This window comes from Meriones unguiculatus, chromosome 9 (assembly GCF_030254825.1).
Source record: "Meriones unguiculatus strain TT.TT164.6M chromosome 9, Bangor_MerUng_6.1, whole genome shotgun sequence".
NCBI classification, from domain to species: domain Eukaryota; kingdom Metazoa; phylum Chordata; class Mammalia; order Rodentia; family Muridae; genus Meriones; species Meriones unguiculatus.
The window spans coordinates 71834141-71849630 of record NC_083357.1 but is presented as its reverse complement, the minus strand read 5'-3'; the positions used below and the strand labels follow the sequence as shown (position 1 = coordinate 71849630).

At 39.2% G+C, this 15490-nt stretch overlaps 1 protein-coding gene across 7 annotated transcripts in view; it reads right to left on the bottom strand.

Moving 5' to 3' along the window:
- Zc3h13 (zinc finger CCCH-type containing 13) overlaps nucleotides 1-15490 on the bottom strand; it is a 66903-nt gene that overhangs the window by 15284 nt on the left and 36129 nt on the right. For 5 of the 7 annotated variants that reach the window (XM_060391458.1, XM_060391459.1, XM_060391456.1 and 2 more), the window contains 6 exons: nucleotides 13784-13981; nucleotides 8431-8738; nucleotides 6700-7308; nucleotides 4527-4718; nucleotides 1796-1879; nucleotides 882-1476 (listed from right to left, as the gene is read on the bottom strand). In XM_060391458.1, coding sequence (XP_060247441.1) covers nucleotides 882-1476; nucleotides 1796-1879; nucleotides 4527-4718; nucleotides 6700-7308; nucleotides 8431-8738; nucleotides 13784-13981 — 1986 coding nt within the window. The remainder of the gene's footprint in view (nucleotides 1-881; nucleotides 1477-1795; nucleotides 1880-4526; nucleotides 4719-6699; nucleotides 7309-8430; nucleotides 8739-13783; nucleotides 13982-15490) is intronic. The other 2 variants (XM_021635069.2, XM_021635073.2) reach the window with 1 other exon arrangement.

Sequence of the window (15490 nt, the reverse complement as noted above, 5' to 3'; positions counted from 1 at the left end):
GAGGAAGAATTTATTATTTGACTCTAACTGCTCACTCTTGGGGTAAACTGCTAACACAGCAAGGGATAGTTGATATACTAGGATAAAATTAAATTTAAAACACAAGAAAACCCATCTAAATTTAAGAAAACCCAAAATTAGAATAATAAAACAAACACTATGGTAAGTCAGCAAAACTATATAAAACAATGTTTTTTTAAAAAAAAGTTCTATGTATGTTCAGGGCAAAGAGATGAAAGAGCAATGAAAACATGAAGACACTAGTCTCATTTAACTATTTTTTTGGTTACATGTAGCATCGTTTCTAAGCTTCTAGGTTCAACTTTTGGGTTGGATATGAAAAAAAATCAGGAAAAATTGCTACTGCAATATAATATAAACATGAAAAAGTATTAACACACCATGGAACCATAGACAAACCAAGATAAAGACTTAAACATTTTAGTCTTAGGAGACAGAAGAGAGAGAAATGTACATTTGCCTTACAATGTCTAAAGTTTACATTCATTACTTTCTGTGTTTGTTTGTTTGTTTGTTTGTTTGATCCTGGGTTTCTCTATGGAGCCCTCCATGTCCTGAATTCACAGAGATCTGCCTGCCTCTGGCTACCGATGTGCTACCACTGCTGGAGACATTCATTATTCTTAATGTAGAGTGAGGGAGAGCGCAGAGATAGACTATTATGGAGAAATATAGCCCTGGAGTCCATAATAAAACTCCGAACTAGTTTTCTAGACAGCTACAGACATTTGGGCATGAACGGCGTGCGCATGCGCGCACATGAGGCAACTCTGCAGTACAGGGAGGAGAGCGACACGGAGCGTCCAACAGAGCACCCAGAACCCTGGACTCGACAGAGATGAAGGGCCCGCCCTCCTTACTTGGACTTCCTCTCCTCGTGGTTGTCTCTGGGGTTCCTGTCCTCTCGGACATCCTCGCGCTTCTCCCTTCGGTCATCACGTCCCTTGTCTTTATCTTCCCACTCTCTTTGCCGCTCTCGTTCTTTTTCTCTTTCTCTGGCCCTTTCTCGCTCCCGCTCCCGCTCCCGCTCTCTCTCGCGTTCCCGTTCTCTCTCACGCTCCCTTTCCCGTTCTCTCTCCCTCTCCCTCTCTTCTCGCTCTCGCTCCCGTTCTTTTTCCCTCTCCCGCTCACGTTCCCTCTCTCTTTCTCGCTCTCGATCATGGTCACGTTCTCTCTGATCTCTCTCTCGTTCTCGCTCCCTCTCCCTCTCTTTCTCTCTCTCCCGCTCTCTAGCTCTCTCTCTCTCTAGTTCTCTTTCTCTTTCCTTTTCTCGCTCCCGATCTCGTTCCCGCTCTCTCTCCCGCTCCCTTTCTCGCTCTCGATCCCTGTCTCTGTCTCTAATCCTTTCATCTCTTCTCTCATCCACTCTGTCTATTCTTCGTTCCTCTCTTCTTTCATCACGCTCAAGCTCCTCACTCCTTCCCTGATGTCGAATAGGTGAGCTTGGTCTTTGATCTACAATAAAAATCAAGTTTGTCAGTGATAGGTTTGTCAGGTAAACTATAGGTAAGTCTTAAATTTCATCTGAGTACAGAGCATCAGGTGACAGTAGCAACAAATTATACATCAAGTACTGCACTTTGAAATTAACCATGTGAACCTTTAAAAACTATTTTCTTAAAGATGACATTCAACTGCCCTCTAGCTACCCTGCTTTCTGCTTCCCATCACGCCCCACCCTGGACTGATCCATCCTTGATTTCACTCTGCATGTTCGCTACCCTGTCTGCAGCCCACTACTTTAATCCCGCTTTCTACCATCTCTATGCTTCACCTCTTATCTTCTCTGTACCCCCAGCAGGATCTGAGAACACTGATGGCAAAGGATAGGGGCAGCAGGAGGTGTAGAACATAGAAGCTGAAGGAAAAAAAATTTCCCTTGTAAGTCACACCTCTAATTTCAGTCCCAAATATATACACACTAAAGCACAGCTATAACGTAAGAAAATAAACAAACCAATGTTTAAAACTTGTGGCTGCAATATTAATTTCTAATAAATTAGAATTAGGGGTACTGAATGTCCAAAAACCTTTGTCAGGTTATCTGATAAATCAAATCTACAAAATTCCACATTATGCACTTAAAATAACTGACTCATTGCCTCTTAAGTATTTCCCTCCTCCAATCTTCACGCAACTCCGACAGAGAAAATGGATACATGCTGCTCAATAGGAAAGTAGTTTGGGATAAAATACATGCACTGGGGCATGGCACGGGCTCTTCTCTAGAGACAGCTAGTTTACCAGCAACCACAAAGATGTGATCTAGGCCACTGCACTCCAGGAGACTACTTTCAAGCTATATAATAATGTCTACTGGTTGGTTATCACTAAATCATGCTACAGTATACTCAACAGGCTGGCAACAAAAATGTCTATAAGTAGATAATTTTAGAATATTTCTAAGTTCAGTATAGTTTATTTGCCTTATCCCTGATGAAAACAAAACAAAATTTGTCTACATTTTCTCCTTGAGAGTTTGTAGGTCTTTTTCAAAAGTTCATAGAATTTTAAAGTTCAAACAAATTGAAATCCTACTTAGTCACTGTTCCTTCTTTAAAAACCTAGGAACTATGATGTAGAAGTGATTCTGACAACTTTGCCAGTCAATCAGAAGCATTAGAACCACAGTCTGTTTTTCTCCTTTTTACTTTTGCTGAAATCCATTACAACTTTAAATAGATCTATTATATCATAACTTTTTCCCAGCACATCTATATTTAGGAGGAATTTCTGATTCTGTGAGTATAACCAAAATCACCATTATGAAATAACCTGATAAAACAAAACCAAAAAACAATATGGCAATTTCCCAGTGGTTCCTATCAGTGACCTCTGGTGCAACAGCACCAGAAACTAAGTCCAGTCACTTTAATGGCAGATGAAACCTTTATGATCCCAACCAAAACTTCCCATCTTAAAGGAAAATACAAAGGACCTACAAATGCCACAGTAACATGCCAAACTGTCTTTCTTCTGATCTCTCCCAATAATGTATTCTTCAAAGCTGTGCTTTCTTCATGCAGGCCCCAGTCCCGTTCTACAGAAGTACATAGACTGCATTCTAACTCTTCTTTCTGTTCCAGCCCCTCTGATACAGTTGTTTTATTAATGCAGAACATTTTCAGCTCTGTCAGATGATGACATCATCAACAGTCTAAGTGGTCTGTATCTTTGCCTTCAGCTCTCAGGCTAAATGCATAATATGTTTCTCATAAAAACTCGGATCCACATGCTTAAAAGCAGTTACTTGTAGACAGTGAAAAGTAATTAAATCTGATGACCTAGAGGTTGTTTACAGCCTGTACTTTTGTCCCTCTTTAGTCTTTTCCTCCAACTGCTTTGCACTAATTACAGGAGACCACACTCCAGCCTCAGAACCTAATGCTTGCTACTTGGGAGCAGATGAGCCTCTCAGGCCTGTATGTCTGACATCAAACCATCTACGCTTTCCCACCATTTCTTCCAGCAAGCTGACACATTCTCTGGGCTAATGCAGGCAATACCTCTTTACTTAAGAAGCTTTCTTGATATTTCACAGAACTGTCACTTTGCCTAACAGAACTTTACAGAGTCCTGGCAATCACTCCATCTCAGCTGTCTGTGTTGTGCTTAGACTGTGGAAGTGAGAAAAAGGTCCATCTAGCCTCTCTCCATCTCCCCCCTGCTCACTGTACTACAGCCACACCAATTCCCCCCCCCCCCCCCAGCTCACCATACTATGGCCACACCAGTTTTCTTTCATACTCTGGGACATGGTAGAATACCTCCCATCTCAGGAATTTGTACCTACTCTTTATTCCCAAAAGAATATGTTTATCATCTTGCAAAGCTGCTGCTTCTTTCGCCTTTACACCTCTGCATAAATATCTTTTCTTGATGTTTAATAGAACTATAAAGTAGATGGTATCACAGCGACTCTGTTCTGCATCTAATCCTTATGTACTTCCCAGTAATCTGGCTACAAAATTGATTAAAAGATCATTTAGTAGATTATCAGGAAACTTGTACTTGAGATGTACAAAAGAAATAGCTATAGCAAGTGTGGATTCTCAGGACAGAATGTAAGCATCATGTTTTTCTGGGTAATCCTCACCGTATTTTCCCTCTCTTTCTCAATCTCTCCCTCTCCCTTCCTTCCATTCTTTCTTATTTTCTTAGCTGATCTCTGACACTCTGTAAAATTACTGACAACAGGTAATTATTGAGTAGCCAGAACCTTCAGCTGCAAGGGTTTAACTGGTAAAGGCACACAAAAATCCACATTCTTTAGAGCTGCCTACCGCATGCAATAGTGTAGCCTCAGCTCTTCAGCTTTTCAGATCAGATGCTGGTAGCTACTGACATGATCCTGCACTCCACAAAGATTATGTGAATACCTTCAAATATGTTAACAAGTATAGATCCTAACCTATATTTCATGTTAAAAAATGACTTGATACAACTTAAAAAACCATTTTTCCCCAGCTGTCGAGCACGAAAGGATACGACACTGTTTGACAAACCTCGCTCTCTGTTGTCCCGACGGTCTCTTTCTCCATGCCTTCTCTCAAAGGAAGAGTCCCTTGCTTGATCTCGAGTGTCTCTCTCAGGGTATCTGTCTCTTTCAGGATAGCTGCTTCGAGTTTCCCAGCTGTCATGGTAGTTGCTGCTGCCACTGTGGCTATCCATTTGGGAACCTCTTGTTCCTCGACTTCCTAAATAAAGGGTGTTCAAATACATTTAACAGAGCCACTTTAATCAACAAGTTTATCAGTCGTAATCTTTCCTCAAAACAGTATAAAGTTTTAATTTTTTTTGTATTCTAAAACGTTACAGACACTGTTAAACAAAATAAAGTTATATGGACTATATAAAAAACTATAGAACCCAAGCTCTCTAAGGACTGACTACACCACAGTAAAATAAGACACAGTTTGTCCTGTCTATAAGGAAGTCACCTGATGGGAACATAAAGCTACAAAGACTGACTTAAACTAATTCCCCAAACAGTAAAACAAAAAATAAAAGCTATTTCTTCATATTTAATAAAGATACAACACGAAAAACTAAAAAAAGGGGGATATATACTATTACTTTAATTGTATGTTTATTGTGATGACATTCTAATATAGATCCAAGGTAATTTGACAACATGGAGGGGTATCTAAAAGATGTGAGAAGCAGGCATGGTTGAAAAATCCTGAACAAGCTTAGAATCTCAACAGGAAAAACAAGAGATTAAAGCCAGCTGAGGCTACAATGAGACCCAAGTCTCAAAACCCAACAAAGTAAAATGTGAGAAAAATAAATTATGTTCATTGTTCATAGTAACAAAACTCATAACAGTCACCAAACTAAAAGGTACCTGAATGTCACTCTCAGTGGTGATGGGTTAAATAAAGGTAAATCTACCATACAATCATACTTGGCCAGAAAAGAATGACAATAAATTGTATGTACCCCAACAAGATTGTGCTAAGTGAAAAAAGCCAGTGCCAACAAGATTCATACAGCATGACTCCATTTATAAAACATTTCATGAAACAACTGAGTCCAAGATGGGGAGGAAATGGGTATGGTTACAAGGAGCAACACACAAGAATCTTTCAACAGTCTGATCAGCCTGGTTAGGGGAAGGCAATATGACCACTCACATGATAGGATGTACATGCACAGACAGACACACATATGCACATAGCTTGTGGCCTTGTTAATTTCTTTTTTTGATACTGTGTTAAGATGTTAACACTATCAAAGCCAGTGCACAGAAGATTTCATTTCACTATAATATCCTATGAAACCTTCAAAACAGGTTTTAAAATTTTTTTAAATGCATAAAATCTTAATGGGAAAAGGTATAAATTAATATGCTAAATATAATTCAATAGTTTTTCATGAAATTGCAAAGTTTTCTAATATTTACATGAAAAAAAGTAAAGGATAAAGAAAAGCCTAGAGGCTAGGTAGAGTAGTGTATGTCTATACTTCCAATGCTGGAGAACAGGGGCCAAGATGATCTCAAGCTCCACACCAGTCTAGGCGTCACACAAAGACCAAAACAAATAGACATTTTCCTAAAGCAATAGCCAAGACAACTATAAAGCAGTTGAAAGACCTTCACATTTAAATGTGAGTCTCTTGTAACCCAACAGGGCCAGAGCAGCAACCAGTGAGAGGCATAAGAGATGTGAGTGTGCAGTGCTTGGGAAGAGGTTAGAGAAAGGGATGAGGAGAGAGGTCAAACTAATTAAATCTCAGCAGCCTGAGACAGTCAAAAATATCTCACAGTTATCTGGATTAAGAAAAATGATATGTGATGGTTTGAAGCAAGTATAAATACTGAAGAATACATAAATCAATTATTTTTTTACATCAATTTTGAAAATACATCAGTTTAACTCTACTTGAATAATCATTTGCTCACGCACACACCATTTTATTAGAAATTACTTTCTTGTGATTCTCCTGTACTTGTAGCAATTTTCATTGAACTCTACATTAATCAGTACAGTGGGCATGACTTACCCAACTCAAGTTTATAATTCCAAAACGCAATTCAACTGATTTTCACCTGACTGCATATTCTCACAAAACACTAACAACAAATGTAATGTATTTAGAAAAGAAACTTTAGATATTTAATGCTTTCTATATACATATACAAGGTACAATTCATTAGTATGCCAAAAACCTTACCCTTTTCAGGCAGCTCTGGTCCTCTGCCCCTACTTCTGCCCATCCGGTCATTTCTAATTTCACTTCGAGACTCACTTCTAGAGTCATTCCTTAGCTCAACTCGAGAACTCTCTTCTCTCAGGTGGTTTCTGCCATAACTGCGCGTTTCTTCCTGGTACACATCCTCCTTCCGATGACCATCACGAGCATCACGAACATCGCGGACATCCCGGGCATCGCGAACATCCCTGGCATCGCGAACATCCCTGGCATCGCGAACATCCCGGGAATCTCGAACATCTCGGGCATCCCGAGCGTCCCGAACATCTCGAGCGTCCCGAACGTCCCGAGCGTCCCGAACATCCCGAGTGTCCCGGGCATCTCGGTCCCTGTAGTCATGGACATCCCGAGCAGATCGAGAATCTCTGAGGTCACGGCTCTCCTTGGTATCTCTGCTATAATCCCTCATCTCTCTGGAGTCGCGGATGTCTCTGGAGTCTCTCAGTTCCCTGCGGTCTCTAGTGTCTCTCCGGTCCCGGCTGTCTCGCAGTTCTCTGTCATCCCTGTGGTCGTGTTCAGACTCTCGCTCTTCTCTGGTATCCTTTTCTCTATCCCTTTTGCCTCGAGTTTCTGTAAGACAGTTTTAGAAACAACTCTAACTCTGTTTACAGTTGCAGGGAACTAGATAATATTTCACATAGAGCTCTTGAAATTTTATTGAAAAAGATTCATGTTTTAAACAGAAGAAGAGAGAATAAGAATAAAACACAAAATTAAACCTAGTATGGTGACACCCACCTATAATCTTGGTTCTGGGAGGAAAAGACAGGACGATCCCTGGGGCTGTCTAGCCTACTTTGTAAGAGAGGGGTCTCAGCACAAGGTGGAGGGTAAGTAATAAGAGGAAGATAACTAACAGATGCACACTCTGGCCTCCACATGCACACATGTACACCCAACTGCCATGTATGTGCACACACATGAACATGTACACATGGGGATCACACACAAAGAGATGAGAGCTATTACTGTACACAGCATCTCAGCCTGAACTGGGAGAGCAGACCCAGCCTTAACTTAACTGTCAGGGATCCAGAAAGAAAAACTCATCTTACTGGCTTCTGGGGCATCAAGGACTCACACATGGGAAGAGCTCTGCTTCTGGGCCATACTCCCAACCACTACTCACTTCTTCACTATGATCTACACCTGGAAATCCCATGTGTCAACTGCACTGACCTGGGAGTTTACCCTGGCCTCTCTCCTTTATCAAACTTTCCTAGTGCTTTCAAACTTGGATCATATTTTTCTGCTTTTCTTTCACCTTCCTTGGGTTGTCTGCCTGTCTGTCTGTCTGTTCTGTGGTGCTAGGGACAGAAACTTGTACTCACACAAACTTTAGGTAAGTGCTCTACCACTGAGCCAACTACCCAGCTCATTTTTCTTACTGTTTTTTTTTTATGATACAGTAAGTGACACTTTAACACTCAGACGGCCAAAACTACTCATTAAAATATCTTAGAAGGTGGCACCAGCTTACATACCTCTAAGTGCCCTGCCCACTTGTGTATACATACTATTTTACATTTCTCTACATTTAAGCGTTTGCTAGTGCTGTAGTCTGCATGTTACAGAAGACTCAACACAACACTGTCCTCTTCTAGTCCTTATGTAATGAGAAATACAGATGTGCAATTTTTAATTAAAGTCAAGAACGACTTGAAAAACAAAAATCACAAATATGGAGTATACCTTCCCTCCTTTCATGACGCCGATCATGTGATTGTGAAGTCCGCTCATGATCATGCCTCCCTTTCTCTCGCATTGGAGAGCGATGTCTTGGAGGACTTTGCTTTCTCTGAGGAGAAGATAGACAATGCGTTGGATAAGGAGAGGCAGAGCGTCGTAAAGATGGAGTTAAAGTCCGCTGGTAGGATGGGGAAGGAGTTCTTTTCCGACGAGGAGAAGGAGAATGTCTCTGAATAGATGATCCTGACTGTGAGGATGAAGAATGATGTCTAGAAGATAGAGGAGAATGGTGCTGTCCTGGAGAGGAGGACCTATGAGTAAAAATAACAAGAAACTCATTCAAGAGTTTTCAATTCCAGCCAAGAAAAATTTTTAAAAATAAGATGGGATATAATGTTAAAACTGGAAGTATAGGTAATAACTCAGGATACATTTTAATTCACAATGCTCTAAAAGGGCATTGCCTTTTAAAGATACAACTGATCAACAAGTCAAGTGCAAACAAGCTCTAGAAGAGATCTTGGAGATGAACCTGCAACTGCCACTTTACTGAACCAGCACAATCCCTAACTACATTCTAAATACGTGTCCTCACACCCACAAGTGCAACAGACAGAGACCATTACAGAAGCCCACAGCCAATCAAAATGCAGTTGTGGAGCCCAGGACCAACTGCTACATCCAAACATAGCTCTTGCACTTAAAGCTCAGGGATCACCGCAGAGGAGGGAGTGGAAAGATTCTGAGAGTCAGAGGACCAGGCAGTTTATTGTAAGCTTATGTCTCCTAAAGTCTCACCAACTTGACTGCCTATACATGAGCTGAACAAGGATGACATCAAGAGACATGCTAACATGGGTGGGGGGCTGAGCTCATGAGGCCTCAACCCTAGACAAAGAACTACAAGCAACTAACAAATACCTGAAGCAGGAGAAAGAGTCTTCCCTAAGGAAAGCACACCAACTGTTCACCTAATACCAGATAGTCAGCCCTGAAAATATACATACAAGTAATATTATACAGACCAAGAACACTGTATTATGTAATTAGGAACACGAACACACACCCCAAAGAAAAAGAGGCCATGGATTTGGAAGTAAGCTGGGGAAAGTACATGGGAGGACTTGAGGGGAGGAGAGGGAAGGGGGAAATAATGTATTTATATCATAATGCTTCAAATAAATATTAAAAAATGAAAAATGACTGCCACAGAACTGCAATTCCAAGTTACAGTTAAAATTAGTTTAAGTGGTCCTCTTGATGCTTGGGCTTAGGTTCCGGTAACATGGCTAAATGTACCAAGAAGGTTAGAATCATTGGGAAATATGGGACTGGCTATGGTGCTTCCCTCCAGAAAATGGTTAAGAAAACTGAAATTAGCCAGCACACCAAGTACACTTGTTCCTTCTGTGGCAAGACCAAGATGAAGAGATGAGCTGTGGCACCCAGCACTTTAAAATTTTAAATTATATTCTGCTATACTCATAGATCACTGCCTAGCCCAATTGTCATCAGAGGGATGTCATCCAGTAACTGATGAGAGCAGATGTAGAGACCCAAAACCAAATACTAGGCACAGCCTGGGGGAAGCCCTGCAAAATATGGGGAGGAAGGATTGTAGGAACCAGAGAGTCAAGGACACCATGAGAACACAGCACACAACTAAGTAGGGCTTATTGGGGTTCAAAGAGACTGAAGTGACAAACACCAACCCTGTATAAACTCTCCTCTGCATATACCTTATGACTGTGCATTTTTTTTTGTTCCGGTGGGAATCCCAACAGTGGGAGTGGGGGGAGGCTCTGACTCGTTCATCTGTGCATGGGACCCTTTTCCTCCTGCTGGGTTTCTTTGTCTAGCTTTGATATGAGGCTTTGTGATTAATCTTACTGTAACTTGTTATGCTGTGTTTGGTTCATATCCCTGAGAGGTCTGCTCTTTTCTTCTTTTTGTTTAAAGGGGAAACAGTAAAGGCCTGGATTGGGATGTGAAAGGAGGTGGGGAAGAGGCTAAGAGGAGTAGAGGAAGGGAAAATTGGTAGCGATGTGATGTATGAAAGAAAAATAAATATAAAAATATTTAAAAAGAAAAAATAATTTAAGAGTATCTATAATATTTTTTGATGGCTGGCTCAAAGAACATACACACAAAAATTCCAGCAATTAATAACACATATCATGCAGCCCATTTCTATTAGATCTTGGCTTTATCATCAACTACATTTTTTTTCTTATATACCCTTTTAATTTTCAGAAAAATGTTGATTTTAAGATTCTCACATTTTTCTCTTTCCTAATACTATAACAGTCAATGACCAGCAGGCATAGCAGCCCATGCCTAATCCTAGCACTTGGGAGGCAGAAACAGATGTACATCTCTGTGAGTTCTAGGCCAGCCTTGTCTATAGCGAGTCTCAGAATAGCCAGAGCTATATAAGAAAGATCCTCCCTCTTCCTTGACCCTCAAAAAAAAAAAAGTAGCAACAGCAGCCAATGACTGCAGATCAATACAGGAAGTGGCAACTATGGCTGAAGCCTGACTGGAAACTGATTCTCATATGCACTGCTTATATTCTGGTAGAAAAAATAGAGCATGGAGCATATATGCATATATATATATATATGTATATATATGTATATATATATACATATATATATAATGCATATTTTGCAGCTGAAAAATGTTAGAGAAAAAGTAATTTGTTTAGTATCATCTATGGAAGGGAGTCAAGTAAAAAGTCTGTCCTGTTTGTGTAACTTCAAAATTTTGATTACACTAAAATTCAAAAGGAAAAGACTAGCCTCTCTTGAGAAGCCCAAATCATGGAAAGTGAGTGTTGTATCCTTTCCTGTGCCTCCCCTTTAGTTCCTGTATTAAAATCTGTATTAAAATCCTTCTTTGGAGAGGAGATGCACGAGGAGGCCAGAGCAAGATGCTGAGCAACTTCCTCTGTCAATCCCTGTCTTATGGCCTTGAGAAAGGCTCTCAAACTGACCTAGGAGATCACTGTATTTGGTAGGCTGGCTAACCAGTGAGCTCTCAGGATCCCACAGCAATGGTGGTTATAGACATGTACAGCCATGACTGGCTTTTTGTTGGCACTTGAGAATTGACCTCAGGTTCTCATACTTGCAGACCAAAGCTCTTACCCACCAAGTCATCTCCCTATTTCCCTAAAATCTTTATCAATTCCAACTGTTAGAGAGAGAGGGAGAGAGAAAGAAAGAGGGAAAGAGACCAAGGACACTATAAAAGATTATACTTTTCAAGGGAAGCATTAATCTGAAAAGTGATTAGGGATGCATCTGACTCTCATAAAATTTGTGTTTCACAAATCTCATAAACCAGGAAGATAATGAATACAGATAAGAAAATCTTCAATGAGGTCCATGCAAAGTAATTTACACATGTTAAAGGTACACATACTATGACCACATAGATTTATTTCTAAAATCCAAGAGTGGTTAAACAATTTCGAAAAATGACTAATGCAGTACACTGCATTAACTAAAGAAAGAAAACAATCACTCAAGAATATTAATACACAAAAACATGCAACAGAATTCAACACCACTTACTAATCACTAATCCTCAGTAGAGATGGGCATGGTAGCACATGCGTTTAAGCCAAACCTGTGAGTCTAAGGTCACTCTAGCCTACATAGCAAGTTCCAAACCAACTGGAACTATATAGTGATGCCCTGTCTAAAATAATGAGGAGGAGGAGGATCAATAAGCCATTTATGAAAAACTCACAGTTAATATGTCACTCAACAGAGAAAGAGTAAAGTTTTCCCTATATGACAGGAATAAACATGAGTGCCCTTTTTATTCAACATAGTATGTAAAATTTTAGCCAGAGCAATTAGGCCAGAAAAATAAAAATGGGAAAGAAAAAACAGTAAAAGTATTTGTAGATGATATAGTATCTTGTATGTAGGAAAACATGATTCTACAAAAAAAAAAAAAAAAAGAAAGAAATTTAAGAAAGAAAAAAGAAAAACCCTCTTAGAATAAATGAGTTCAGTAAAGATGTAGGAGAAAAAACAAAACATCAGCTATATTTCTACATACTACAATGAACAAATCTGAAAAGAAAATTAAGGAAACGTATTACAATGTATCCAAAATAATATACTTAGGAATAAATCTAAGCAAGGTGGCAAAAGACTGCTAAAAGAAACAAGTAGAAGTCAGGTGTGCTAATGGATTCTAGACCTATAAAGCTGCTTGTACTAATGAAAGCAATCTACAACCAAGGCCTATCAGAGTTCCAATACCTTTTTTATTTTTACAAGAGAAAAATTTTATCTTAAAATTTATATAGACACCTAGGAGAGTTCACATAGCCAAAATAACTTTTGAAAAGACTGAAGTTAGAGGTTTCACTCTTTCAGAAATCAAAACACAGTACACAGATTTTTTAAAAAGCACAATACTGACATATTTACAGGGACCTTCCTAATGAATTTGAGTGTTATCGCATGTCCATATGCTTCCACACGGGAGCACATACAGAACCCTGCCGTTGAATGGTTGAGCGCTCAGAAGGAATCCCATAAACCAATGCTCAAATGCCCTTCCTCAAAGATGGCAGAATCAGTTAAAGGGGAAAGCAGTCACTTCAACAAATGTGATGGCCAACTAAATCTCCACACGGCCTGGCAAATGCACACACCAAGACAATACAACCCTCACAAGAAAACAGTGGAAAAGTTTGTGTACTGGGCTTGGCAGTGATTTCCCAAAGAAATATTTGTAGGCCTGTGGTTAGACAGTACTATTTAAAAACAACGTAAAGGTGAAAGTAAACCAAATGCTCTTCATGGAAGAATGAATAAGCAAAGTATGACTTGTGCCATATGAAATATTACTCACCCTTATGAAGAAGAGATTTCTGCTACATGTACAATATGAATGAGATATTATACTAAATGAAGTATTATCCAGATAAACATTATCCAGAGACATTATACTAAATGAAGTATTCCATGATTGCATGATTCTACTTCTGAGGAATCTGAACTCATTAAATTCACAGAAACACAGTCAGAATTATGTGTGGGAGGGTACAATGTGATGAATACAGTTTCAAATGTGTAGAATGACATTCTGGAGATCTGTCTCACACGGCCATCCATACATGCAACACTACACATCTAATACAGTTATCATTTTCAATTTTCACTTATAGTAAATAAACTAGAATAAGTTGAAGTTAAATAATGTATAACTCATAAGTCACTGTGGGAACTATTAAATGTAATACACATTTAAAAAACAATAATAATTTTAAAAAGCCTATGGCCCACAGCTTCTGCAGCTTCATGAGTCTTGACTTTACAATTCTACTTACCTTGGCTTGTCTCTTTTTTCTCTTTGCCTTTCAAATTCCCGTCCTCTGTCCTTTCCATCTCTTGGTTTTTCTTCTATCCTGTCTTTCACTTTATACTTTTCTTTGTATTTTTTCCCCAGAATGATATCTTCTAGTATAGGAGGAGGTGGACTGGGAGTCCGTGGACCTTTCTTTTTACTTTGGCTGCTTTTTGAATTCCTGAAGGTACACAAAGTTACAGTTAAAAAATCTCAGTATTTCTTGAACCCTACCTGGAAAATTTTAAAGGAGTTTTTAAAAAGCAGCAACAATTCTTTTCAATTATTTGCCCTCTTACTATGCTGTATTCTAATAACCAATATTCAGGGGAAAAAGGAGGAAGAGTTTCAGGGAAAAGCTTTTTTTTTTTTTTGGTTTGTTTTTAAAGCTTATGTACAAAAGTAGGTGAAAAAGGTTAAACATCACTAGCTGCAGTGATGGATGCCTGTATCAGCCCTTGGGTGGCTGAGGAAAGACTGCTGTGAATTCAAGGCCAGCCAGTGCTTCAAGAATACTAGGTTAGTCATTATCACAGAGCAAGACCCTGTCTTAAAGCACTCTCTGTAGAAGACATCAAATACAAAAGAAAAAATTACTATACCAGCATAACTATTATAAAGATCTTTAACACACTTCAATACTTCTGTCTGTTCCTTTGAATATCTTGTCAATTAAAACTAGACATCCATGTACAAAAAATGAAGTTGAACTTTTATCTTGTATCACATACAGAAACTAATTTAAACTGGATTAAAGACAGAAACATACAACCCCAAACTTAAAATTCCTAGAAGAAAACATGAAGGAGAATCAACTTGGCAATGATTTCTTGGCCACAAACCTGTGGTGCAGAAAAGAAACAGACAAATGGGACTACAGCAAGCAACCTTAAGCACAGGGAAGAAGTGATATTTGTAAATCATTCAGAGGTTGCTGGAGTCCAGCCCCAGGTGAGGTCAGGCCCTGAAGAAGAGTGGATACAAGAGCAGCAATAGAGGAAGGAGTCAAGCACAGGGGATTTTTACATCCTGACTGGCTGGCAGTCTGGGTGCTTTTTTATTTATACAGAATTTGGTAGGCAGGAATAGATGCATGTTATTCCAAAACATAGATTTTTGTCCCTGGACACACATTTTAACTTCTGCTTGGTCATAAGTTTAGTTATCATTGAGAAACCATGACAGAACAGAATTACTTTCCTCATCAATGCCACAACCCAACTTTTTAACAATATTGCAGTTTCAAGGGCATATTTTGCCAAAGCATGACAACCTGTTCCCAGGCTGGAGTTCTTGCAGTTTCAAAGGCACTAGACAGAAAAAAATATCCAAGCCAGCCCGGGCATGTTGTCATTTCCCAAGCAGTGTATTATAAACTCTTAGTAGAGTGCTGGTTGTCATTAGGCCCAAGAAAAGTCTTCAGGCCAAAACTGATGCAGTTATTATTTAATTTCTGAAATAACACATCATTTATATTTTATATAACTGTAAAATTTATTTTTATGTTTAATCTTTGTATTTTTTATTCCTGGGTTATATGACACCATAGTGACCTCATATAAATAAACTTTTTCTAAGAAAGGGAGGTCTTAATATTCTTTTATCATTTATTCATACCACTCTTTGTCCATCTGTAGTAGGAAGAAGCTTTTAATTAGATCTGCTGCCAACTTCTCTAGCCCACCAATAA